We start from the raw sequence: 26,839 nt of genomic DNA on the forward strand, positions 1-26,839 counted from the left end.
ATTGAATTACAGCCTGAAATCCACCATTTAAGAACCAATTACAAGACAAAAAGAAAGAAGAAAGAAATGTGACATCATCCATTTTTATTTTCAGTGACAGATTTGATTTTCTTGGTCATGCATAGATATTCTGCCAGAAACCATTTAACTAGGAGGTGCAGCAGAACCTTCCCCAAACTGCAACCTCTCACCCAGTTCACTGGTCCTCAGCTGCCCATCATCATTCTGGTCTGCACCTGCATCTATAAACATTATTTACACATTTGGGGTTTTGGTCCTTGTGCACTTATAAATGCCATCTGTCTATGCCAAATATGGCCTCACATCAGAACACTCCTACCTTTGTGTTTTGTTCCTGAACATTACCCATAAAGGTTGAATTCATGCTGAGTCCTTTTCCCCATTCAGAAGCCTGCACTTGTTTTAATACAAGCTTGCACAGAAAATTGTGTTTTGTGTCATTTTTATAAGGGAGGGCAAACACCACATCTGTTGCACTGCTCTTCCTGTACCTGCTACTGCTGCAACTGTGAAGTCTCACAGACTTGTTTCTCACATATTCAGGCACTTTCTTATCATTTGTAAGCCATGCTGCATCTGTTGCATTGCTCACAGGTACCTCCACTTTTAAAGGTAGCCTACTTCACTTGATTCATTAGATTAAGCACACATTTTCCCAACTTGAAAATAGAAACATTGGAGTAGATAAAGACACCATGCAGTTTTTAAACATTTCTACAGTGCTGCACAGCCTTGTAGAAGCTTTGAATAAATGATATATTCACTAGTGTCAATTAAGTTTGCATTTGAGTCTTGAGGCAGTTGTCACTTATGGGGAGTTTTACCCATTTTCTATTGCTCTGACCGTTGGAAGACTACAAACACACATAGATAATGTGAGAGTCTGTTCATGCGTGCATGTGAACTCTTATGTTTTCCTGTCAGCCCATGTGCTCATGTCAAAGCAAGCTTAGAAGGGTGAGGAGGAAGTGAGAGATAAAAGTCAGTAAGGCTATCACTGCAACATCTAAAGCCTGTCCAGCCTGCATGTGTGTGTGCATGCTTGCGTGTATGTCTATGCGCTTTTAATGGTCTACTAATCCCAAATGCATTTGGCTGGCAAACTAATCCAATGCTTGTCTAGCCAAGCTCTAAACCCCACTTCTATCCCACACTGCCATCTCCCTGCCTCTCCCCTCGATCCCTGCTTCTCTCTATCAACATCTATCTCCAGATGGTATCTTGGAGGTAGGTGTGATAGAGAAAGCGGGAGAGACAGACAGACAGAGAGAAAGAGAGGGCGGATGACCTCAACGGAGCCTCCTCATTGGAGCGCGTGGCGCGCTAGAGAGAGAGAGAGGAGAGGGGGTTCATTTGTTGCCATAGTGAAAAAGTAGATTAACCACCGCGAGCACAGTGCCCTGACGGACTCGTGAGGGATGCTGTGTTTCTCTGGGAACATACACCTGTCCCGCAAGCAAAGGTAGGCTACAACTTCTCTTCTTCTCCTTTCGTGGACAGAGTCAGACATAGTGGCACGAGGACGGCGTGGATTACCTCATGAATTCTCGTTTTTTCTCCCTAAACCACACGACTTTTGCGTCTCAAAGTGCGAGGAAACGCTTCCTCAAACGACCGGCTTTCACACTTTCACAGGCCCATTTATGAGAGGAAAGCCAACACGAAAAGAACAGCAAACCTGTCTTTTATGTGAGAAAGAAAGAGCCACATTATCAGATGTATTTTTTTTTTATTGTTATTGTATTACCTACAAGCATATATTGATGAAATCATAAAATTGGGTTTTATTTTCTATAATTCATTGAATCGAGATATTTAAAAGGACTCGCAAACTTAATTTAAATTCAAAGATGCCATTACAAATGCAAAATTAGGTTTTCTCTCTAAAGCTAAAATTGGTTAATGGCAGTGTCCGTGTTAAAGCCTGTGCCCAGAGACATTTGCAGGAGAGCGCGATGTTTCTATTACATTTGCATTGATTTATTTCTATTTTTTTTTAATCTTTAAGGATTTGATCTCCGTGGGTCTTTTAGGTGGACGCCAGCCAAAGCAGTAGGTTAATGGCTCTTTACTCATCTGAACGCTATGAAACTTCAAATGCTATCGATCTCATCCACAGTGCCGTCGTCTCAGCCCACAGTGTCACCTCTGAAGTCTGTTTGATCAGAGAGGAGACAGACTCTCATAGTCTAGCCCATCATCTTCTTCCTACATTATGAGGCAGTGCAGCTCACGGGGCAAAGCAACCCAACCGGGGTTTTTGTGTTGCCTACTTTTAATCTACAGTATCCGGATCTAATTTTTGTTTGTAGCTGGGCAATTAGAGATGCGTGGGAGTGAAGGAATTAAGAACGAAAATAGCGACACACGGAGAAAACACGTAGGCTACATGCGAGTCAGACATAAGTTAGACAGTGGGCTCACAAAATCAGTAAGCTCCATCATCGCACTGATCAGTGTTGTACTCGTGGATTTCACTCGGTCACGTCCTCTCCGTTGCGGGATGCGCGCTTTGGTGAGAACAAAGTTGGACAGTGTAGTTTAAGTTTTAAAGAAAAAAGTGTGTGTGTGTGTGTGTGTGTGTGTGAGAGAGAGAGAGGGGGGGGGTGGGGGGGGTCAACTCTTCTTTGATCTGCTGAATTACACTCAAACCTGCAAGGGTTTGAGTTTTCCTCTAAAGAGTGTTACAGTATCTCAGTAACTTTAGGCATTTTGTAACTGCTTATTTTGAAGGTGAGGCTGGACTGAACATCCACTGTCACCTGTAAAGGTTGTTGGTGGCGTGTGTGTGTTAGGGAAGGAAGAAGCTGGAATCAATCAGTTGCCACAGAGGAAATAAAACAAATTTTTTAATGCACTGTTTTATACTTTCATACTGAGCTCACTGAACGCTGCTGTAGTAACAAGAGACTATTGATTGATTTATTCTGGTTTAATTCTGGAATTGTGAGAAGAATGTTGAATGCTCACGACAGACACTGATTAAATAATCAGTGTCTGTCTTTGGACATTTCAACTTTAAAACTGAACTCTGAGGACCTCAAAGGTGCTCAAACAATACATTGTTGGGTAATTTTGCTTATTATTCATAATAATACTTAGCGCTTGTAAACCAATAGATAAAAGAACACAGAAAGGATCTCTTTGGGAGTGCCCAATAGAGTTTACTGAATGCTTTAAAAATGAATCAAACCAACACGATGTATGGAGCAGGAGAATGCCCAATGGATGGATGTTAAAATGAAACATGCCTGAACAAAACTGTCATTAGCAAAATTAGTTCAGATCTTTTGGACGTCCGTGATTTGGGCTTGTTCCAGTGTATCCCAAAGATCATGGTCGGATCTGGGGAGTTTTCATTGTCCTGTTCCTGATTTTTCCCTAGCAGTTTTTGCAGTTTCTCCAAGCATATTATCCTGCTTGGAGAGACTGCTGCAACATAACCAATTCTGTTTCATTCCAGCTCAGAGGATGGCTTGTTTTTGGTGGAATATAGCGTTCATGCCTTGCTATGGTTACACAGGGGCATTGCTTGTTTTAACAGAGCTTTGCTTGTTAATCTAGGAAATTTCCCACGTTACCAAAGTGTGCTACGCCCGTCAGGTACAGTACAAACCGTTCATACTTTCAATCATCCAGGGCTTGATTTGTTCCCATTCCAGCTGGAATAGCATGGACCAGGACCACTCTGCATCAAAGCTGGGCACATGCCAGATCCACTATGTTAAAGCAACAACAAGAAAATAGTGATCAGAGACAGTCTTAGCGGCAGTTTTACAACCATAACATAACATTTCAGGTTGTGAAAATGTTGTGTGCAAATATGCACAAACCTCTTATTTGAAGCCCCCACCCCCTGTCCCCCACCACACACACACACACACACACACACACACACACACACACACACACACACACACACACTTTGGCCGCTGATGGACTCCATAAAGCTAAAGGCATTAAAAAAGACTACCCTGTGATGTAAATGGATTAGCCTAACAGTTGTAGGGTATTGTCTTACATGAGAATGAAATAAAACTATAAAGCTTTGCAGATAAACCCCGACACTCGAAGGATTACTCTACCGTCTACAGTACAGCTGTACAGTATGTCTATTATTCACAGCAAGACTTTTGCGATTTGTCTTCATTTTCACCACATCAGGTCAATGGGAGGAGGGGGCAGGATGATGTGCTAAGATGGATGAAGTGAAGAAAAAAATGAGAAAAAGAAAGTGAATGACCCATGGGCACGCTGTCTCAATCATAAACAGCAAAGGGATGGGAGGGGGGAAAGAAAAGTGGAGGGAAATGGGGAAGTGGGTGTTTAAGTGCAATTGGATATAGGGAAAACTGCAGAAAAATGGTGGCTACATTTACAAAGATGGAGAGCAGGAGGGGGCAAAGAAAGTGGGGTCTGCGGAGGATGAGATACGGGGGAGAGAGGCTGAGAAGAGGGAGGAAAAGGGGGCGGGATGAAGAAGAGGTGTTTGGAGAGAGGCTCAGGTGTGCGTGACTGGAAAACGGAGGAAGCTCGGAAGCTGCACAGCGACCAGAGGCAGCTTGACATTGGACTCCACATTATTAGCCGCGTCTTTGCTCCACGGTGGGAACTTGCACACCGGTTATCAAACGGGACCGTGCCAGTGTTGTCGGAGGGGCACGTAGGCTCCTATAGGTAAGGCTTGATATCCAGTTTTTGCATGCACATAGCCTGTATTCTGCTCAGACTCATATTGTCGCACTTTGTTATAACCCACTGTTCTTGCAGTATTCCTGAATGGACTTGCACTTACACGTGGCTTACTTATCCTTGAATTACACGGGTTCGCTGTAACCTAGTTAAAGAAAGCAGCCAATTGCGCTGATGTATGGGAGAAACAGGCATGCCACTGAGACAGAGGACGGCCAGAGAGGCGGTTTTCACCGGCGCGTGTTGTAGCTGTGCTCATTTCAGACCGTGTCTCTTTCATGTTTCGCACCTTTCGATCTCTTTTTCGGATCTGTGCAGATGATGGACTCTTTTTTCCCCCTCTCTTTTTCCCCTCTTCTTGCGGTTAACGGATGCAGCGCTGCGCCAGTCGATGTTGTTGTCTCTGGATTTGATTTCTCCTTGGAGAGACTCAGTTTGAGCAGACGCTGTACGTGCCTGTCAGCGATTAAGCACTTGCAAAGCGTCACATCATTCAATTAATTACTTTAGATTGATGGTACAGGAAGACCAACGAAACCACAAAGGATTAAAAAAGGACATAAATAAATGCACCTGGCTGAAAACTGCCGATAGTCTTACTACTAATGGAGACTGCGAGTCCCAGATAAGTGCTGTAAGGTCACATCTTGTTTTGGGGGAGTTGTGCAGGCGCCTTGTCTCATGTGGCTGCAGCGGTTTAAGTCTTTACTGTCTAAGCCTTGTTGGCGTGACGATGCATGTGTGATATTTGTATCCCATTCATACTGGGAGCTTGTTGGTGATCCGTGCTCAAAGGCAGGCCTGCACTGACATACCTATTAGCCATCAAATGCCCATATAAGCTATGTCACTGTGGTGCACTGAAGTTATAGAGGTTCAATGCTGTTTATTGGTTCTTTTACTTAGTGGGTGTACTGGATGTTGCAGACAGGCGAAAGGTAAAATCAAAGAGTGTTTGTGTCTCCAAGCCTTGGCGCTTTTCTTCATTAGAACATCACTCATCTGTGGCACTGAGATGATTCTAGAGACAAGGCAGCAATTACAAAAATAAATCTTTAGTCTTCTTGAAACCTGCAGATGCACATTGTGTCAAAGGGTTTGTGCAGAAAAAACAAAAACAAAAAAACAACAGCAACAATATTGACCATCTCTTTAGCTGGGAATAGGAGGCACATGGAGAGAACCATTGTTACAAGCCCAATCAGCAAAAGCCTTCCCTGCATAAGTGAATGTGCACACAACACAGAAAAGCAATATGACCCATTTCAGATACCAGCAAGTAATTTGAAAAAACACCATTATGCCAGATCATTTTGCCCGTCCGTTCCTGTTGACAGTTTATGTTTCATGTTATTATTTTATGTGGTATGTTGCAGTATAGTATTGCAGCTCCTGTTTCTCTCGGTTGTATAAAAACACCTTGCGAGCATTGAAGTAATTCTTTATTAATGTCAGGATTACGTCTGGTGAACATTTTGTTTTTCATACAAAATGATTCAAATTAAAGACTTCTGATAACATTTCAGACTTAAATGTCATGTTTACTCAAACCTTTTTATAAAGGCTGCAAACACCCCAAAAATATTCCCCTCAAAATGTTTTACAGGGGGATATTTTGAGAGAACCTGTCAAATATTAGTTTTCTTTGACCACCAATGTATTCAGAGAAAAGGCAACAAAACATCTTTTGTGTAGATATCCATTTATCTTGACACATGTCACATGACACATTTCAAAACTTGTATGCCGTTAAATGAGCGCGCTGGAGAAATAGGGTATGTGGGTAAACGCACATCCATTTGTATTTGGCACACTTCATTTGACATGATATGTGTCTCTCTATGGGATCGTGTGTTGTTAATAACGGCGGTAAGCTTACTGATGTACATCTGTCTTAGGGTGCTTTCTTCTTCTCCCCTCATTTAACCTGTCAGAATGTGCAGTCAGTGGAGAGCTTTTACAGTCAAACGCAAACTGCTCAGATGATGGAAAGCACAACTATAATCTGTTCTGAAAACTCCAGACATCGCCCCCTCAACCCATCATTAAATGCAAACACAAACGTCTGTGCGTCATACAGGACAAGATAAAGAGAATAAATGCATTTGTCTACAAGCCATGCGTCTAAATTTAGTGTAATTCTTAACGCCCCTGTTTAATACGCAGTAAATTAAATGCTTTCTCAACACATAAAGCAGTATGCGAGGCGGGGAGGGGGAGGGAGAGTGTTTGTTACTGCCTGTGTTGTGTGTTTCTGTTTGTGTAAAAGTTGATTTGGATGGTTTTATAATGCCCGTGTGCATAGTTTGGATGGAGCTAGAGATATAAATGCCTAATGGCGTGAGCAAGATGTTTGTTTAGGGAATAAGGATTTGACTTTCTTTTCAGTTCGGCCAACAAGAGAATGATACGGGGGGAGGGACAGACAGACACGGTGTATCTGTCTGACTGAGTGTGCAATGCAGAAGCAGTGGATCGTTCAAGGGAGGGAGAGAAATGATGAAATGAACGTGGTGAAGCGGTTTTGGTGTGGGGGTAATGTGTGTCTGCTGTGCAGTGAAATTCTAGGGAGAGATTCTTCTATGAGGATTCTTCATCTTCATCTTTGTATTAACGTGTCAGTAGAAAGACAAAAGAGGAGGCCAAGAAAGAGACAGAGTTGCGTCACTGATGGAGAGGGAGCGCATGCGAGACAGAGCAGAGTTTTGTTTGATTTGTTCATTACTGGAGCAGCAGTTAGCCCTGTTGCCATCCTGACACTGTCACGTTAATTACGTATAGAGAGACTCTGTCCCCTGGTGCCTCTTTTTTTAATCGTTCACGCCTTCTTGCTCTATCCCCTACTCTGTCTCTGTCTTCCTCTACCGTCTTCAGCATACACTCTGTTTCTTCCTCCTCATTTCCTCTCCTTGCAGTGTTCCTCCATCTGTCTTTTTTGTTCGTTCGTTTTCTCTCTCTTCCCCCAAACAGCAGTCTGCTAACCGCCCGACATCCCTGCCACGACCTTGATCCTGTTTTGCATAAGCAGTGGATGCCATCCTCTGCTGAACTGTCCCAGCTCCCCTGCTGTTTACGGTCAATTAAATTTCTCAGTTGCAGTGAAGGAAAGTATTTGTGCAGCTTCGGGGTTAGGCAAATTACAAGTCTTACCCATTAATGCAGAGGGATGGCTACTTGAAAGTTTACCCGAAGGATGAAACTGATGCCCCCGCACTTGGCTGACTGTTAAACACAGGGCGCTTGGTGTACATCGCTTAGCTAGATATGTCCCATATGCTGTTTTGAATCATCCACTTAGTAGCTGACTTGCCCACGTCTTGCAAAAGGGGATTCTTTACTGTTGCCTAAACTCTGCACTTCATTAAAGGAATCCTTTCTATAATTTATAATAACAAGACACATGGAATACTCAGCGTTCTTTGCCAGAACAAAAGGAATACAAAATACCCCTGAAAGCACTGCTTTTTTGCCAGAAGGATGTATAGCAGTCTTGGTACAGTTTGAAAACAATTTAAATTGTAATGATAAAAACACAACGGGGGCTTAGTTTAGAGAGAACACCCAAAATTCACAATTAGAGTAATACCATTAAAGCAGCAAGAGAATTAGCTATAACATGGCCTCAAATTTGATTTGGAGAGAGTCGGGGGGCAGACACTTGAGGATTGACTTGTGGTATGCCATGTTAATGGTTTTACTTGGTACTCATCATTGGTTTCAAACAGTGCTGCTAATCTTCAAGGATCAAAAACATTAAAAGGAATTAAAGAGAAAAAAGGGACCTCTAATGGGTTTATGTGCACTTGTTGGCATTGTGGTTGTTGTGCACTGTATAAAACACCTCACAGCAGCTGTGAGGTGTGACACAGCTGCTGGCAAATGCAATGATCAATATTTTGATTTTATTTGCACAATTTCCATTTATATTAGCGACTAAATGATTAGAATTACAAAAAGTGAGGTAGAAAATACAAACGTAGGTGCTAATGTCCTGTTTTCTGGACTTTCCAAACAGTAGCTGGAAAAAAAGCACAACATCACTTAATATGTGTCATTCAAAATAATGCACTATTCAATCTGAGCTCAAGGGCGCCGAGCCAGTACTTACATGTTCAGTGCTGTGAAAAAGTATTTGACCCCTTCCTGATTTCTCACGTTTTTTTCTTATCTCACTTACAGTCAGGTCCATAAATATTGGGACATCGACACAATTCTAACATTTTTGGCTCTATACAACACCACAATGGATTCCAAATGAAACGAACAAGATGTGCTTTAACTGCAGACTGTCAGCTTTTATTTGAGGGTATTTACATCCAAATCAGGTGAACAGTATAGGAATTATGACAGTTTGTATATGTGCCTCCCACTTCTTAAGGGACCAAAAGTAATGGGATAATTGGCTTCTCAGCTGTTCCATGGCCAGGTGTGTATTATTCCCTCATTACCCCAATTACAATGAACAAATAAAAGGTCCAGAGTTCATTTCAAGTGTGCTGTTTGCTTTTTGAACCTGTTGCTGTCAACTGCCAGGATGAGATCCAAAGAGCTGTCACTACCAGTGAAGCAAGCCATCATTAGGCTGAAAAAAACAAAACAAACCCATCAGAGAGATTGCAAAAACATCAGGCGTGGCCAAAACAACTGTTTAGAACATTCCCAAAAAGAAGGAACGCACTGGTGAGCTCAGCAACACCAAAAAACTAGGAAGACCACGGGACACAACTGTGGTGGATGACCAAAGAATCCTTTCCCTGGTGAAGAAAACACCCTTCACAACAGTTGGCCAGATCAAGAACACTCTCTAGGAGGCAGGTGTATGTGCGTCAGAGTCAACAATCAAGAGAAGACTCCACCAGTGTGAATACAGAGGGTTCACCACAAGATGTAAACCTTTGGTGAGCCCCAAAAACAGGCAGGCCAGATTAGAGTTTGCCAAACGACATCTGAAAAAGCCGTCGCAGTTCTGGAACAACATCCTATGGACAGATGAGACCAACATCAACTTGTACCAGAGTGATGGGAAGAGAAGAGTATGGAGAAGGAAAGGAACTGCTCATGATCCTAAGCATACCACCTCATCAGTGAAGCATTGTGGTGGAAGTGTCATGGCGTGGGCATGTATGGCTGCCAGTGGAACTTGTTCTCTTGTATTTATTGATGATGTGACTGCTGACAAAAGCAGCACAATGAATTCTGAAGTGTTTCGTGCAATATTATCTGCTCATATTCAGACAAATGCTTCAAAACTCATTGGACGGCGCTTCACAGTGCAGGTGGACAACGACCCAAAGCATACTGCAAAAGCAACCAAAGAGTTTTTGAAGGGAAAGAAGTGGACTGTTTTGCAATGGCCAAGTCAATCACCTGACCTGAATCCGATTGAGCATGTATTTCACTTGCTGAAGACAAAACTGAAGGGAAAATGCCCCAAGAACAAGCAGGAACTGAAGACTGTTGCAGTAGAGGCCTGGCAGAGCATCACCAGGGATGAAACCCGGCGTCTGGTGATGTCTATGTGTTCCAGACTTCAGGCTGTGAATGACTGTAAAGGATTTGCAACCAAGTATTAAAAAATGAATGTTTGATTTATGGTTCTTATTCTGTCCCATTACTTTTGGTCCCTCAAGAAGTGGGAGGCACATTTGCAAACTGTTGTAATTCCTACACCGTTCACCTGATTTGGATGTAAATACCCTCAAATAAAAGCTGACACTCTGCAGTTAAAGCATGTCTTGTTCGTTTCATTTGGAATCCATTGTGGTGGTGTATAGAGCCAAAAATGTTAGAATTGTGTCGATGTCCCAATATTTATGGACCTGACTGTATGTATTTCAGATCATCAACCTAATTTTAATATTAGACAAAGATAACCAGAGTAAATACAAAATACAGTAAATCATGATTCACCTGGCTCTGTGTAAAGTAATTGTCTCCCTATGTTAAATCGTAATTGCATACCTTGGAAAGTTCAAATTCACAAGCCACACCAAGGCTTTTCCAGGCATCTGTTGGTCTGGAAAGGGTTACAAAGCCATTTCTAAGGCTGAATACTAACTTAACATAACCATAGTGGGAGCTGTTATCCAAAATTGGAAGAAACTTGGAATAGTGGCGAGCCTTCCCAGGAGTGCCTGGATGACCAACATTACTCCCAAGAGTGCATCGACAACTCATGCAGGAGGTCACAAAAGAACCCAGAACAACATCTAAAGAACTACAGGCCTCACTTGCTTAGGTTAAGGTCAGACTTATGGTTTAATAATAAGAAAGACATTGGATAAAATGGCATCCATGGAAGAGTTCCAAGGAGAAAACCATTGCTGGCCAAGAAGAGCACAAAGGCTCGACTCACATTTATCAAATAACAGCTTGAAGATCTCCAACACCTTTGTGAAAATATTCTGTGGACTGATGAGACAAAAAATACCATACCAGCTGTCAAAGACAGTGGGGGTAGTGTGACGGTCTGGGCCTGCTTTGCGGCTTCAAGATCCCCCCCCCCCCCCCCCCCCCCCCCCAAACATAGGTTTAGAGGGCAATTACTTTTTGATATGGCTGTAGGTAGCTTTGGATAGCTTATTCCTTTTAATAAATTCAGTCGTATATGTTACAAAGAAATGGTGCTGTCGTAAAGCAAAGAAATGTGTCGGCAAAGCTCCTTGGCCTAACCATTGCAATTTAGTGAAGTATGGCAAGTGTGGAGTAATGTACGTGTAATGTGTTTGCCAGTAAGAAGGCTGTAAAACTGACGATGATTCAGATCTCTAGGGTGAAATAAACAGTTCGGACAACCACTCTCATGATGGCATTCTTCACTTTAACACAGTGCTTCCTGGTACAGTGAAAAGCTGCTATTTCTGTCCTTCTTCTGTTCAGTTTTCTCACTTTGCAAAACTATCCATTTGTACCAGGTTGGACCATTTTTGTCACCCCTGTTGTACTTTTATTCAACCACAAGTTTTATGAATACATATTAAAGACCCAGGTTATTATATGTGATCTAAATTTCTAGCTAAATTTTATGCCCATAGCTTTACATAAACATGTCTGTCTATCACTGATTCCCCTGCCTTTTAATTTGATGATCCAGGAGTTATTACAGTCAATGGGATTTAACCCGAATTTTCTTTTACATTTCCCAGGTTGCACCGCTGCACCTATACCAGCCATTGCAGTGATGGTCCCACCTTGAAATCCAGACGGAGCAAAAACGAGTCAGAAGAAAGGATCGTTCTGAGATCTTCAGTTTTCGAAAACTCCTCCGTGCCACAAGCTCATGCCATGGCCAGGAAAACAGTTTCTCGGAAAAGTAGTTCCCTGTGACGGATCCACAATACAAAGTTGAGGTCTGCTTCTTCTTAGTAACCCGAAAAGACCAAGATGATGTTTTGGCTGCTGCTAGTTCTGTCCCTTTGGCTGGGTCCCAATCAAGCCGACTCTGCTCAGTCCAATGAACGGCGAGTTGTAGCACACATGCCTGGTGACATAATCATCGGAGCATTGTTCTCTGTCCATCACCAGCCTCCTGCTGATAAGGTAAACTGAAGTGGTTGTGTGGTTAATACTGGTATAAATGAATCATCTGTAGCTAAAATGATTACATTTTACTTCAACTGACCTTGTGTAATTATTGCTGGATTTCAAAGAAACACCATGAAATGATATAGAAATTAATACTTTTAACACAGTGACAGAAAATTGATGCATTTTGTCCAATCTCCTGTACCAAAGGTTATAATGTTGCTCTGGTTCTGAGACCCAAAGAATGCTTTCAATTTGTAGAATGGGTAGCTCTCTGTGAGTCCATCGACATTTAAGTTCCATTAGCTGCCCCGGGAACCAGAAGTCACCCACTGACATTTAAGCTTTTTCCATCTCATTAAGGATAATTGCAAACAGGAAAAATCGAAACAAGGCAGCTATGTGAATACAAAACCAATATTATTCCAACAGTGAAGCACCTGTGTATTAAAAAGCACGGTCTCTTGCATTCATATGGGTAAAAATAACCATTTATAATAATCTAAATGTCACTTCACTTTGGCTTGATTCCTATCTCCTTTGTGTTGTCTGATCAGGTGCATGAACGCAAGTGTGGTGCGGTGCGAGAGCAGTATGGCATCCAGAGGGTGGAGGCCATGATGCATACACTGGACCGCATTAATGCTGACCCGCACATCCTTCCCAACATCAGCCTGGGCTGTGAGATCAGGGACTCCTGCTGGCACTCGGCTGTGGCTCTGGAGCAGAGCATCGAGTTCATACGGGACTCGCTGGTCTCCTCTGATGAGGCCGAGGAGTGGGGCGGCGGAACTTCTTGGGGAGGCGGAGGAGGGACCCTAAAGTGCTCAGACCCCTCTGCCACTCCAATGCGGGGGAAGAAACCTATTGTGGGTTTAATTGGACCTGGGTCAAGCTCAGTGGCCATCCAGGTCCAGAACCTGCTACAGCTATTCAACATACCACAGATTGCCTACTCTGCCACCAGTATGGACCTCAGCGATAAGGTGAGCTCTGTTCCTTGTAGACGAATGCTACTGAAGCTCTACAGTTGCACACAAATAAATATTATATAAGACTCAATTACAGAGAAAATCTATTACTGCCACTTTTACTTTAAATTAATTATGCGAAGTTATTCATTACTCACCGAGTTGAATGCCCTGCATGCTCCTGCAAAACACAGCTTGACGCTCTTTTTGTTTCTGTTGTTCCAGAGCCTTTACAAATACTTTATGCGGGTGGTGCCTTCAGATGCCCAGCAGGCAAGAGCTATGGTGGACATTGTCAAGAGATACAACTGGAGCTACGTGTCTGCAATACACACAGAAGGTACGGTCACCCACGCAGACTCTTATGTTTTTCTTTTGTCCTTTTCTCTCTTTTTCTCTCTGTGTTTGCCTCATTATACTGTGTTCTTGACTCCTCTTTATATTTATTTGCCTGAAATACCTTCGAACGCAGCCATGTCCAAGCTGAAAGACATCTGAAATCTGTGATGCCTCAATAAAAAATAACAAAAAACCAGAACTTTCTCATAAATTCCAGCTAAAAAGAAAAAGAGGTAAAATTGTCTTTGAAACAAGGCAAGGAGTTTTATCAGCGTAAGGATGTGAAGGAAGAGGGGAGAGGCAAATACAACTGACGAGATCAGCCACGGCGTAGCAACGCTGCAGCAGAGAGCGAAGGAGCGGTTATTACAGAGATGAGGTTTCGGCTTATGAAAGGAAATGCGTTAAAATGGAATTACTGTAGATGGGTTAAAGCTACCTCTATGCCAAGAAGCTGATGGAGAGTAGATCAGAAGGTGATGACTGGAGGACAAAAGGGTCGTGAGAACTAAAAATTATGCTAGAGATTGAACTCTCAAAATAAATGCCTCCATCCTCAGTGGAAAACAACAAGGGAAAAGCACGTGAAAACCTGGAGGAGGATTGTGTAGTACAGACAGAGAGAATACTTGCAGGATTTGTGTGACTCATTCATTCACTCTCTCACCCTGAAGTTATCGGTGAGTTGAGTCACTTGGTTCGCTGGTGGAAGATGCTGAAGATAGTGCAACAGCTACCTGAACTGCAGGACAATGAGTACCTCTGTGCCCGCTGAGAGAACAGCTATTGAACCTGAAAGTGTACGATAAAGAGCGATAAGCACACACACAAACACATATCAAGGACTGTTGATCCGGGCCTCTGGCTTTGCCTCCAGCTGCTGCAAGAGCTTTTGAATTTAGGTGTAATGAGTCTGTGTGTGTGCGCGTAGGTGTGTGTGTTAGTGGTGTGCAATTATCTAAGAGTATATATGTGTATATGCATATAGGTTTGTGTATATAAGAGAAATAAGTTTATGTGAGAAACAGCAGATCTGTTCATTTGAAGAAATAAGGCTGCTGAGTGTTTTGTACCCTGAGATTTGCTAATAAGAATACCACAAGTCAGCACGAAGTAATTTGCGCTAGTGCGCCCAAATGACTTTCATACACTATAAATTTCTCTCACAAACGCTTTCACTGTAGAGCTGTGCGATAATAAATGTTTAGTTAAAACTGATTGAGTGTGAGTGAGCATATGACTCACTGAACCCTGGTAACATGGATTGATTCTAGTAAAACCTTGTGAAATTAAATCCTTATTTGCTTTAATTCTCCTCCAGTGAAACTGAGAAAGGGATTTGTTCACAGATGTTGAGACATATTTATAAATCTTGTCTGAATTTGTTTATTTAAATGAAGAGCTACAGAAAGATCAGGTCACATATTTAGAACAATATAGTGCATATGTGTGACATTTTTGTTTTCTTTGTAATAAGAGTGTGCCTGTGGGCTTACCTATAATGTTATAACAGCATGTATACAGAACAGCTACAACATTAAAACCACTGTTGGTTGGATCCCTGGCTGTTCTGCATGCTTAATATCCTTGTGCAAGATGTCTCAAAATGCACTAAAGCATAGAAAAAAGTGCTCGTTTGGCTGTGAATGGATGATTGAGGAACATAAAGTAGGAAATCACTGTCTAAGCACTGTTTTGTGCAGAAGCCTTGGGTCCTGACATTCACATGGACATTACTTAGGTGTGTACAACTTGGCAGACTATACAAGAGCCCCTGATGGCAATGGTCTTCTCCAGCAGGACAGTGTGTGTCTCCACGCTTAAGCACAGGGCAGGGAATCCAACAAAATTCCAGCAAAACATTGATCAAACCTCCAAACTGCCTACACCCTGGATTTATCTAGAATCTACTGAATGGACTGGAATAAACCCACTTCACAGAAGCTCGACTGCGTGTTCCACAGGACCCAAAAGATTTTCTTCTGGCATCCTGGTGCCATACGATGCGTGACACCACCAGAGTCCTGACACTTCTAGCAGCACATGAGAAATGTGCACGATATTATCAACATTTTTACAGAAATTTATGCCTTAGAGTATTTGTCTTAGCTTAAATGTGAGGAAAATACTGGTCTTTTCAATTACAAAGACTCAGCTTAACCTTGAAACAGGTTTTCAAGGTCAGATTCTGCTTTGTCAAATGCAAAACATGGCAAAAACAATTAGTGTGACAGAGAGAATGAATTAAGACGAAAGGTAATGGATGGAAAAGAAGTGGAGGACTGAAGGGAGAGGACATATAAGGTGGGGGTGGGGAGAGAACTGTAGGAAAAATAAGGGAAATGAAGGATTATTTTTTTTATTTATTTATTTATTTTTTAAAAAGAACCAAGATAAATTGGGAATGGGGAACAAGGAGGGAAGAGAGAATGCAGGGAACCGATGATAATAATGCCAGAAAACGACAGAAGACGGAGTACAAGGTGTGTCTGTGTGTGTATTAGGATGTGGAGTGCTTGCAGTAGATAAGAGAGCGTACAGGAGCTGAAGATTTGGAACAAGATTGGTAGTGGTGGTGCTGCTGCTGCTGCTTCTGCTGCTGGTGGTGGTGGGGGGTGTTACAGAGACTCATTAATTCTCTGCATTAAAATTTTGCATCTGGAGGCAAAAGACGGGGGAAAGTGATATGCAAGATACTGGAATACACGGAATATCAGCAAAGTCATTACACTGAAGTAATGAAATACTGCATTATTTTTTCACCGGGAGGATATAAGGTACATGCATGCAATATGTTGATGTTATTACTGTTTCTAGGTTGTGTAACGCAGACTGTCTGGGCCTGACAGAATATCTTTTCAGCTGTGACTGCTAAAATCGATGCCTGAGATGGACGTAAGAACTCTCGAGCCAAGCACTTTCCCACAACCTTTAATGCAAAGTAACAGGTTCTCTCTGTAACTCAGTTTTAATGGGTGCTTGTTCTTTCGCGAATATGTCAATGTCTAATCCTCAAACTTCAAACGTCACAGTATCTTATCAAAAGTCGATTTAAATGTATCACATAGGCCACTACTATTAACAGAGAATTAGTAGAATATCATTATATAGCCTTCCTTTGGTCACTTTAACCACAGATGCTGAAGGTGAATTATGGCAGGAACTGTAACGTAACGTAGCACCTCAGATATATCGTGTTCCAAAACATTTGATAAAATAGCATCAAGAGAATTGAAAGGTCAGTTGCATGGAGCATATATTAAAAAAAAAAAATCATAAATGACCTTTTAATTTAGGTGATGTCTGTGGGACAGTGGCAGAAACACTGGCAGTTCTTGGAATAAAGCCTTTGTAGAGCACCTTGGAGAGACCTGCTTATAGCTGAATATACTTATCTGCATCACTAAATGCTGTGGAGGGAAAGGGACCCTCTCTTTACTGTCAGCATTTTCCTAATGCACCATCACATGTGTTTCTACCACACGGTCTCATGTGATGATCACAATAGGTTGCGAATCCAACAACTCACTTACTGTTCATTGTGTGACTTTAATCAGCCAGAATCATCATTATCATCCTCCACCACACCGAGTTTACCATTTCTTTGTTTCACTCTTTCTCTGTGGCCTTCCTCTCCCATTTCTCTCTGTGTTCCTCTGTTCACCTCAATCCAATTCAGCTGAATGGGTTTTATTGGCATGATATTTGACATGTGTCACCCCAGCACGCTGAAACAGAAGTTGATCAATGTCTCAATAAATCAAGATGTCAACTTTCCCTCCACACTACTGTTTTGTCTTTTCTCATTTCTTTCTCCTGTTGGTCTTTATTGACTCATTTGATCCTAGCACTGCAGATTCTCCCTCTGCCTCTCATCCTCTGCGTTTTGTCTTCCTCTCTGTTCTCGTCGTTCCCCTTTCTGCCATTGTGTCTCACACTCAGACTCTGGAACAAAACATGGTCCTTGTCTATTTAACTCCTGTGCCTTTTTAGGATTGAGGAAGAGGAAAGTAGGAGGGGTTAGAAAGGGCAGTGTAGAGAAAGGTTTAATGAATGGACAAGAAGGAAAAAAAAGTGTTGCCTAAGGGTGAAGATTCAAAGAAGGACAGTTTCTGGACGGGTCCCCAAACAACAACAATGGCTTGTGGTTTAATGAGCATGGGGTCACAAGACTGCATCTACTCAAATTGGCTTGTCCTCAGGTTTCAGAACTCATGTTCGGGGAATCAATTTAATGGCTTCTGTTAAGACAGATAGTAGTTTGCCAAACATCCTTCAGACCAGGCGCTAGAGGGACTAACTGCATGGTCATTAAAGGGGAGACATGTCTGACCTATTGTTATGCTTTTAATGGGAATTAATGATTGTTATGTATGCAACAAAATGAAGCTATGTATGAGGAAAAAGATGCATAACATTTCCACTGACCACAGGCAGACCTGCAGACCCAGATTCCTGATGAGAACAGCTTTTCCACTTTCCTCAGTCGATTTTTAAATGAGCTTTGGTTCTGAGAAAACACCAGTGTTCCTGGTTCATGTTCACATGTGGTTTCTTCTTTGCATTATAGAGCTTTAACCTGCATTGTGGATGCCACAGTGAATTGTGTTCAGACAGTGATTTCTGGAATGTTCCATAACAGAATCATCCCTGTTTTTAATGCAGTGGTGCCTGAGGGCCCAAAGATTATGAGCATTAAATATGGATTTTGGGGTTTTTTTGTCCCTTGTGCACAGAGATTTCTTCAGATTCCTGGAATCTTTTGATGATATTATATGCTGTAGATGATGAGATATTATAAGTTTGTACAGTTTTATAGTGAAGATTATTATTCACAGTAGGCACAGCTGTTTGCAGATTGATGATCCTCTGCCCATCTTTACATCTGAGAAACCCTGCCTCTCTAAGATGCATTTTTAATACCCGATCATGTTAATGAACTGTTGGCAGTTAACACAATTTTTTTTTTGCACTATACAATTTTTTTGTTGCCTCTGTCCAAATTTGTGTTGCTGCTATCAAACATAAGCTCCATCACTCCATCAGAAGTGATGCAAGGCTTGGAATCAAAATGCATGCCAGTGATGGCCAGAAAGTTTCCCTGACAGACAAATGAATTTGGGAACCAGTACAGAGGAAGAGAAGACTGCTACCAGTTGCAGCCCTTTTATGCGTGTGGGCTGGCTTTTGTTTAGGAATGGTGGGAGCAAAAGTGTGTTTGTTTGACAGTGTGTTAGCATTGTTGAGTAGAACCGAAAGAGTGAGAGGCAGAAAAAGAGAGATAAAGAGAACCACGGCAACTTTACTGAAAGAGAAAAAGTGAGAGAGGGCGAGATGTCTCACACATAAATCCCTGTTGAGTCCTGAGTGAAGTAGGTTACAAGCTTTATCGATTTTGATGATGGTAACTGTGTGTGTTTGTGCGTGCATGTGCGTGTGTGTGTGTGCGTGTCTCTGTGTGTCTGTGTGTGTGTCAAAGGATGGTCTGCACCATCTGTCTCCCACTCCTCTCACTGAGACACTAATTACAGGACTTTACACTTCACTCCACCACACTGACTGGCCTGACTGTAGACAGAAACACACACACACACACACACACACACACACACTCACACACACAGAGCAAGATCCACAGTGGTCTGGGACTGTGGGACCGCTTCTAATTTCTGTATAATTTTTCTCTTCCTCGTTTCTCCCTTGACCCCTTCTTTTTTCCTCCTCATCAATTTATGTGCTGCACAGATCAATGAGACATAATTAGGTTGCATTCTGTCACAAACACACAGGAAGAAACAAACATTAGATAAAAAGAGGGGGGGTTTGATCTTTTCTTCAATCAACATTGAGAAGGGAAGGAGATAAGAGGGAAGAGGAGGAAAAATTAGAGAGGGGAATCCTATCATGTTCTTTGCCAGTGTGTACAACCCTTCATTAGCATAAATTCCAGGTCACCCACTTTCTCTGGCAAAGAAAGGGGTGCCACAGTGGGGAGATGCTTTCTCTGACACAAATTTCAGCATGCAGGCATCTATCTGTCTACAGTTAAGTCCACAATTTGTTGGACAAAGGCAATTGTTGTGATTTTGACTTTGTACACCACCACAGTGGATTTTAAATGAGACAATCAAGTTGTGAATGACAAAAGTGAAACCGTTTTTAATCAGGGTGTAGCATCAAGCCAGTTAAACTAATGCAATATTTATCTGGTCAGTTAAGAAGGAGGGGTAATTACTTTCAGCTGTTGTTGTTAATGAAATTAAGAGCAGGTACACTAGAGGGGCAACGGTGAGACAACCCCTAAAACAGGAAAGGTGTTACAGCTGGAGGCCACTGATGTTTTTTCCCCTGCACCTCTTTTTGGACTGGTTTGTAACTAGTTTTAGCTTTTAGCTAGAGTCAGTGTCACTACTGGTATCACAAGGCAATACCTGGATGCTACAGAGGTTGCACAGGTAGTACAACAAAATGTCTCTGACCAACAAATCAGAAACGGACTTCATCCTATAGGGAGCCCTGTACTCACTGCCCGGCACTGTGGAGTCTGATTAGCATTTGCATAGAATACCAGAAATGGCAGGTCCACCGCTGGTGCCCTGTGCTTTTCAAAGATCAGAGGAGGTTCACCCTGAGCCATGGAGAAGTCGTGGAGAACGTAACATCGTTCAGCATTGATGGTATATCAGTGATGGTCTGGGGAGGCATATCCATGGAGGGACGCACAAAACCTTTTCTAGCTAGGCAACGCTACCCTGGCTGCCATTAGGTATTGGGATGAAATGCCTAGATCCATCGTCAGACCCTATGGTGGTGTAGCAGGTCCAGGGTTCCTCCTGGTGCACAACAATGCCCGGCCTCATATGGTGAGAGTATACAGGCGGTTCCTTGGGAAACCGTTGCTATTGACTAGCCCCCATGATTGCCTGACCTAAATCAATGTTTCAGTCTATTCAGTACCACCGGACTGGACCTCAGACTGGAACAGGGCACCAGCGATGCCATTATTAGTCTAAAAAGCCCAAAATAAACCCATCGGATAGACAGGAAAAACTTCATGAGTGGGAAAAATCAATAGTCTGGTACATTTTTAAACAGAGGGAATGAAATGGCCAGCTCAGCAATATCAGGTCTGAAAGGTGCCAAACTCTGTCTGTCTGCTATTGAATCCGATATTAAGTATTAATATTAAGCAATTCGAATCATCCACAATGCAGGTTATAGGGAACATACAAACTCACTATTTTTGCAGTCTGAAATATTGAAAATGGATGATCTAGTGAAATTCCAAACAGCACAAATTCTATTCAAAGCAAAAAATAAAGAACTGCCAGGTAATATTCAGAGTATGTTTTTTTTGAAAGAAGGAAGTTATAATTTAAGGGGTTTTTGTAACTTCAAAACAGGGAAGGTACGAACTACAAGAAAAAGCTTTTGTGTTTCTGTTCATGGAGTGAAACTATGGAACAGTCTGAATATGGAATTAAAGCAATGTCCAAACATAAAACTGTTCAAAAAGAGTTATAAAAATATGATCTTCTCGAACTATAAAGAAAAGGAAAATATTGAAATTAAGTGAATGTCTCTATTTAAAAAAAATAAATAAATAAAAAATTCATGATGTGATATTGTAGTATAAAGTATATCAGAAATCTGTTCACTATTTCTATTACAAATTATATCCGTAAGGAAGCTGACTAAATATTAACTGATAATTTATGGCAACGGGGTGGGATTAAATAAGTGTTTACTTCTTCCCACTCCCTTTCAACATGTAAATTAATCAGAATGTTGGGTTTTTTTGTATGTATTTTGTATAGTATTTTTTTTCTCTCTCTTATTTTCTTTTCTAAATGTACCCGTATATTGTTCACATGTTGAAATAAATTACTAATCAATCAATCAATCAAGTGATCTTTAATCATCATTGATCTGCCAATTCCCTACCACAAAATCTGTGTGATGGCTTACTCTGTCCATGCAACCCATTATTTCACTTGGATTTCCAGTAGAGAGAAACTATCAGAAGTGGACTCTCAACTGCTGTGAGATAAATGTGAGAAAGGGCAACTTTGGGCAATGTCTAGACTTGATTCTCCTGACATTTTCCCAAGTTCCTGTGTGGAGTAGTTCATCTATCTCTCTATGTGCTTCCATCTGTCGACACAGAGACATTTTCCTGTCCTTTTGAAAAAGTTGTTTAAGTAATTCTGCCTCAAAACTGAACTAATTAAAAATGTCACCTTTTTGTGTGTTTCTAGGGAACTATGGTGAAAGTGGGATGGGGGCGTTCAAGGACATGGCAGCCAAGGAGGGCATCTGTATCGCCCACTCTGGTAAGAGACGCAGGTCAAAATAACCACAGTGAAGTCAACTGTATGAGTCATAAACATTGTTTAAAAAAATATTAGACAGGAAAAGGCTTGCTGGAAATTTAGTTAGTATATAGTTTAGTACTGATTCAAAAGCAATAGAGCAGAAGTGCATCACCCACATAAAGTGCTGCTTAGCATTAGGAAGGGCATTACCATCTCTACTGTGTCGTACACCTAATGCTGTCAACACAAACAGCCTGTTAAACAAAAGTTAAAATTACTTTAAAGTACAGCTTAATTCTAAATAAACAGGAATAGTATTTTTTCAATGAAGGTGAGATTGTAAGTCATTGTGTTGTTCATTTTTAAATTTCTTCTATCTATAAATGTTTACATTGTGAGTACCACATGAGAATCACAGAACTGTGTTTTGATTTGTGTGACAGGGAAAATCTGGAGCAATGCCGGAGAGCAGAGCTTTGATCGGCTGCTGGAGAGACTGAGGGCCCATCTGCCTAAGGCTAGAGTAGTGGCATGTTTCTGTGAAGGCATGACTGTCCGAAATATCCTCATGGCTATGAGACGCCAGGGACTGGTTGGAGAGTTTCTTCTCATCGGCAGGTTAGTGGGGCTAAATATGTACTCTGTAACATGCAACTGTGTTTTTGGTACTGGAGGTTTCAATTTGTGCGGTTTGTATGAAAATAAAAGCCTTAGGCCACAATGCAAGCTCAAAAGGATTTACTATCAAATGAGAGTGATATTGTTTTTCATAGGCCTTTTAGGTTTATTTGCATTCACAAACTGACCGGTAGACTGATGAGGAATTTGTGAAAGAACTACAGGAAGGCTTAAAAAAGTATCTGTTTTCAGTCAGCAGAGCAGCCAGTGGGTTTGCAGATTGCAGTGTTATTAAATCAATTAAAAAACATTAGCTGGAAAATAATGAAAAAAATATGTCCTTACAAGGCAGATGCTGTGGCTTAGTGCTCTTCTCTAAACTAACCCTCTCAGTCTTTGAGAATTGCAGACACAGCTATTTAGTTGATCAGTCGATAACTGGACCAATGTTTATTTAAACACTTTGTTAAAAAATAATATTTTAAGCACTTCTTTCTGGAAAAATGCTTAAAATCTGTTTGATATTTTCAAATTATTTTTTCATGAATTTGTTTGGTCTGCTGGTAAAAGAAGACATTTAGTGATTTCATGTTGCACTGTTGGATGGTTTTGTGATGGTTTTTGCATGTTTGGAGGTCAACTGACTGATGTAACTGAAACTAAAAAAAAATAATCAGAAATTTAAGTGTCAATAACAACCATTATAGCCACAGTTATGAACATTTAATAAGAGCCCATCTGGTAAATATATACTTTCAGCTAGGCTCTGCTCTGCTGTTTTTTGTTTTTGTTTTTTTGCATAAAATGTGCGTGCTGCTGCTGATGAATAGACTTCAAAGCCCCGTCTGTGCTTCAAAGTAGCATCAACCTGTTTTTTGACTAGCAGTGCTGCACACATCCCCAGCTGGTTGTGACTGATTGAACTGTATTTGTTGGATATAATAATAATAATAATAATAATAATAAATGACTGTGTCTTTTGCAATTTTGAAACATAAGCTTAATGCACACACCAATCGCTGTAAACGGCTGAGCTGAGTTGGACGGATAAAGACTTTGTTACAAAATTCTAGAAACTGAAATAAAAACTGATGCATTTCATAAATAGAGATCTGTCTCTGCCACAGACGGGGGTGAAGGCTGCAGGAAATGATTAGATAATGTAACAACCATTTTCTAAGTCTTGTTTGAGGTATTTCTTAGAAAAGCTGCCTTAATTTTTAAATAAAATAATATCCGCGGTTAATAATGAATGAACAGACAAACCCAAAAAGCCAGTTTATGGAAAAGCTACATTTTTTGCATCAGGAGTGGTGATAAACACTCAGTATATACAGCTAGAGACATTGTTGTGGTACAGTATGCACTAACATTTGGTTATATGAGGTCATTTTCACATAAAACTCCATTTCTGTGTGGATGAATTGATATGCAGAAAGAAAAACTTTCCAAATCAACAGTTTTTACCTACATCTGTATATATATGTGTGCGTGTGTGTCTGTGTGGCTACATACGTCTGTATGAAAGTTGCTTCTAAGCCTCTCGAGCTACGGTTGCCATGCCAACTGTTGATTAACATAAGATGAATAATGATTTTAGCACCTATGCCAGCCAGCATGTGAAGAGGAAAAACAATAGCTTTTTGCATATACTGGAAACAACATGATGGGATTGCCTTTAAAATGACACAAGTGTAACTGGTTCCAACTCTGTTCTACTTTCCCCCCCCCCCAGTGATCTCTGCTGTTTCACTAAATCATCGTGCCCTGCATCATATTTGTTGTCATCACCACCTTGATGCTCATTACCATCTTACTCATCATCATCATTATCCTCCTCATCAACATCATCATCATCGTCGCTGTCTATATGAGGTAAAGTCTACTGTACTCAGTCTGCAATTAGAGATTGAAGTGAGAGAGAGAGAACGATCATGAAGTAGGCAGACATTTTCTGTCCTCACAGAATTAAAGGACTTAATCAGTCGTAACTTTGATGCACTGTCAGGGGAGAAGTTCTTTGTTAGGTCTGACTATGTATGATATAAAGAGTTTAATGGATAATTTCCACAGAACCTCCAGGGGAAAAAATAAAATTAACAGTGACAAAAGGCCTCATTCACAAACTGTGCATGCGAAAGTTTTACATACAAATTTGTGATTCATCAATGTTTCCTTGCCTGAATTTGGTCACACTCTGCTGGATATCATGAGTATTCACAAATGATAAAGTCAAGCTGATTCACAAAAAAGGCCTCAATTAAACCACCTCGTTACTAGTGCATTAAATAACAATGAAAATGACCCATTAATCCTAGCTGGATGTTGTCATCGTGACTATAATGTTTTGACAAATACCTGCTTACTGATGTTTGTCCAGTAACTGAAGAGATTCTGTTGTTTTTTTCCTCCATCGCGTTCTTTTCTCCTCATCTGTTTAAGTTTACTTTAATTCTTTTGTTTGGACTTGATTCACTGACATACACATGGTGGTAAGAAGAAAATCATCTGGTGTGCACATGTCACAAATTTACACAGTTATTTTATGTACAAAAAACAAATTTCTTTCCACATTAGTGAATGAGACCCATCAATTGCAATGCATAATGAAGTGTGGGAAAAAAGTCAGTTGTGGGACATCACTATGGTGTCACAATTACATCGTCGTCATCTCCGTTTTAGCAACGAGAACAGAAGAGTTATTCTTCACTCAGCAGAAGTTATCAGGACTAAAAATCAGCCAGTCTGTTTTGATTTGGTCAATTAATTAAAAACCAGCTTTCCTTAGGAATCACTATCATAAATGAACTGTAGTTGTAAATTGGAGATGGTCACGGGTGGGCGCCCTGCTAACTGGAGGTCTGTGAAAGGAGCTTCTGATTAATCCAGTTGGGGAGACAGGTGTATAATGCAGGATAATTAGATTACCGCAGAATCACAAAGATGATGATAAAGCAGGTTTATGGAGTGCAAATGAGCATGGAATACCACAAGATCTCTGGATCTCCAGGGTCCATATTTATACTGTTTAAATAAACCAAGTGCCACATGAAATACGAGCATTTAATCTGAGTAAATTGGTGGTCTGTAATTTATCCCTCACTGTGCCATTATCTCTAATATTGTCCGATTAATTAATTCCACTTCTAATTCTTTTTTGGATTAAGTAAAATCACCCCCCCCCCCCCCCCCCCCAATGCAACTTAATGTATAGTATGTAACCTTATTGCAGACATTAGTAGAAGCCCTTCACATTTTAAGACTATTTTACATCTAGGCTCGGCTCCTACATTAACAATGTACAGTTTGCACATAACATTGTATTTGTTACAAACTCCTCAGTTCAGTAGTTTTGCAACAACTTGAAACTTAGATTTTGCCGATTTTATGAACCCTCAATGGTTGCTTTGTTTAAGTGCTTTTCTGATTTTATATTTTTTTTCTTCTTCCCTCTTGAAATAATCTTAACACCCACATCAGGTCCTGGGGCTCACTATCACATCGCAAGAAAACTAATGTCTCACACACACACCCATAGGCAGCGTAATGTAGACCCAGAGATTCTCCTTCCTGCATCTGAATATGTTTATTGCTTCTCTTCTATAATTCCTTATGGTGCCAGAGGGCTACAAGCCCATTAATGAATAGCTGGGCTGAGATAAATATCTATATCCACACGGGACACGTAGATACCCCCGCACACTCAATGCAATAACATAAATGCAGGTTCTGTCGTAGCATCAGTTTTTCTCTCTGTCAATTTAATAGCCTCCTATTTGTCTTCAAGTAAAACACCATCTCCTTTATGAAGTCTGATGAAGTCTTTTTAGTGACAGCGAGAGATAAATCAGTTTTAGCCGCCACTTTGGTGAGATTTTCTGCATTTTATGGTCGGCTATTATACTTTGATATGTCTCCTGCTCAAGCACTGCTTCTCAGTTACCTGTTACGCTGCGTTTCAGGGAAGCGTTAGTAACAATGTGCACATTATTTCTCACAAAGTAAATGTAAAAAACCCATAGAGAACATTGGTTAGAAAGTAAAAAATGCAAATGCTTCAACTACAAAATGTGTTTAAAACCAGTAGATTTTAGTAAATTTCAGTAAGAATTCAGTAAATTTTTGAAGGCTTGTGGTGCTGCAGGGATTTACTGTGTCAGCCAACGTGTAACCAGTGCTGGCTTGTCTGTATTTCCATAAGAGGCAGACTCTCTGACTCTGCTGAAGAGGCTCATATACTGCTGAATGAATTGAAAGTGAATAGTTTGAATCAAAAAGTCAAAAAGCAGAGTCTCTCTGGAGATCATCCCGCACGAGTCTGCACCCCTTCTGCCTGCTGTTGCCATGGAAATATCCCCA

At 41.1% G+C, this 26,839-nt stretch overlaps 1 protein-coding gene across 1 annotated transcript in view; it reads left to right on the forward strand.

Annotated features, from left to right (window-relative positions):
* The first annotated feature begins 1,375 nt into the window (after window positions 1-1,375).
* grm5b (glutamate receptor, metabotropic 5b) overlaps window positions 1,376-26,839 on the forward strand; it is an 86,289-nt gene continuing 60,825 nt past the window's right edge. Inside the window, exons 1-6 of the mRNA XM_063492344.1 lie at window positions 1,376-1,483; window positions 11,859-12,252; window positions 12,795-13,223; window positions 13,434-13,548; window positions 21,806-21,880; window positions 22,306-22,480. Coding sequence (XP_063348414.1) covers window positions 12,097-12,252; window positions 12,795-13,223; window positions 13,434-13,548; window positions 21,806-21,880; window positions 22,306-22,480 — 950 coding nt within the window. The 5' untranslated portion in view covers window positions 1,376-1,483; window positions 11,859-12,096. The remainder of the gene's footprint in view (window positions 1,484-11,858; window positions 12,253-12,794; window positions 13,224-13,433; window positions 13,549-21,805; window positions 21,881-22,305; window positions 22,481-26,839) is intronic.

This window comes from Pelmatolapia mariae, linkage group LG14, assembly GCF_036321145.2.
Source record: "Pelmatolapia mariae isolate MD_Pm_ZW linkage group LG14, Pm_UMD_F_2, whole genome shotgun sequence".
NCBI lineage: Eukaryota > Metazoa > Chordata > Actinopteri > Cichliformes > Cichlidae > Pelmatolapia > Pelmatolapia mariae.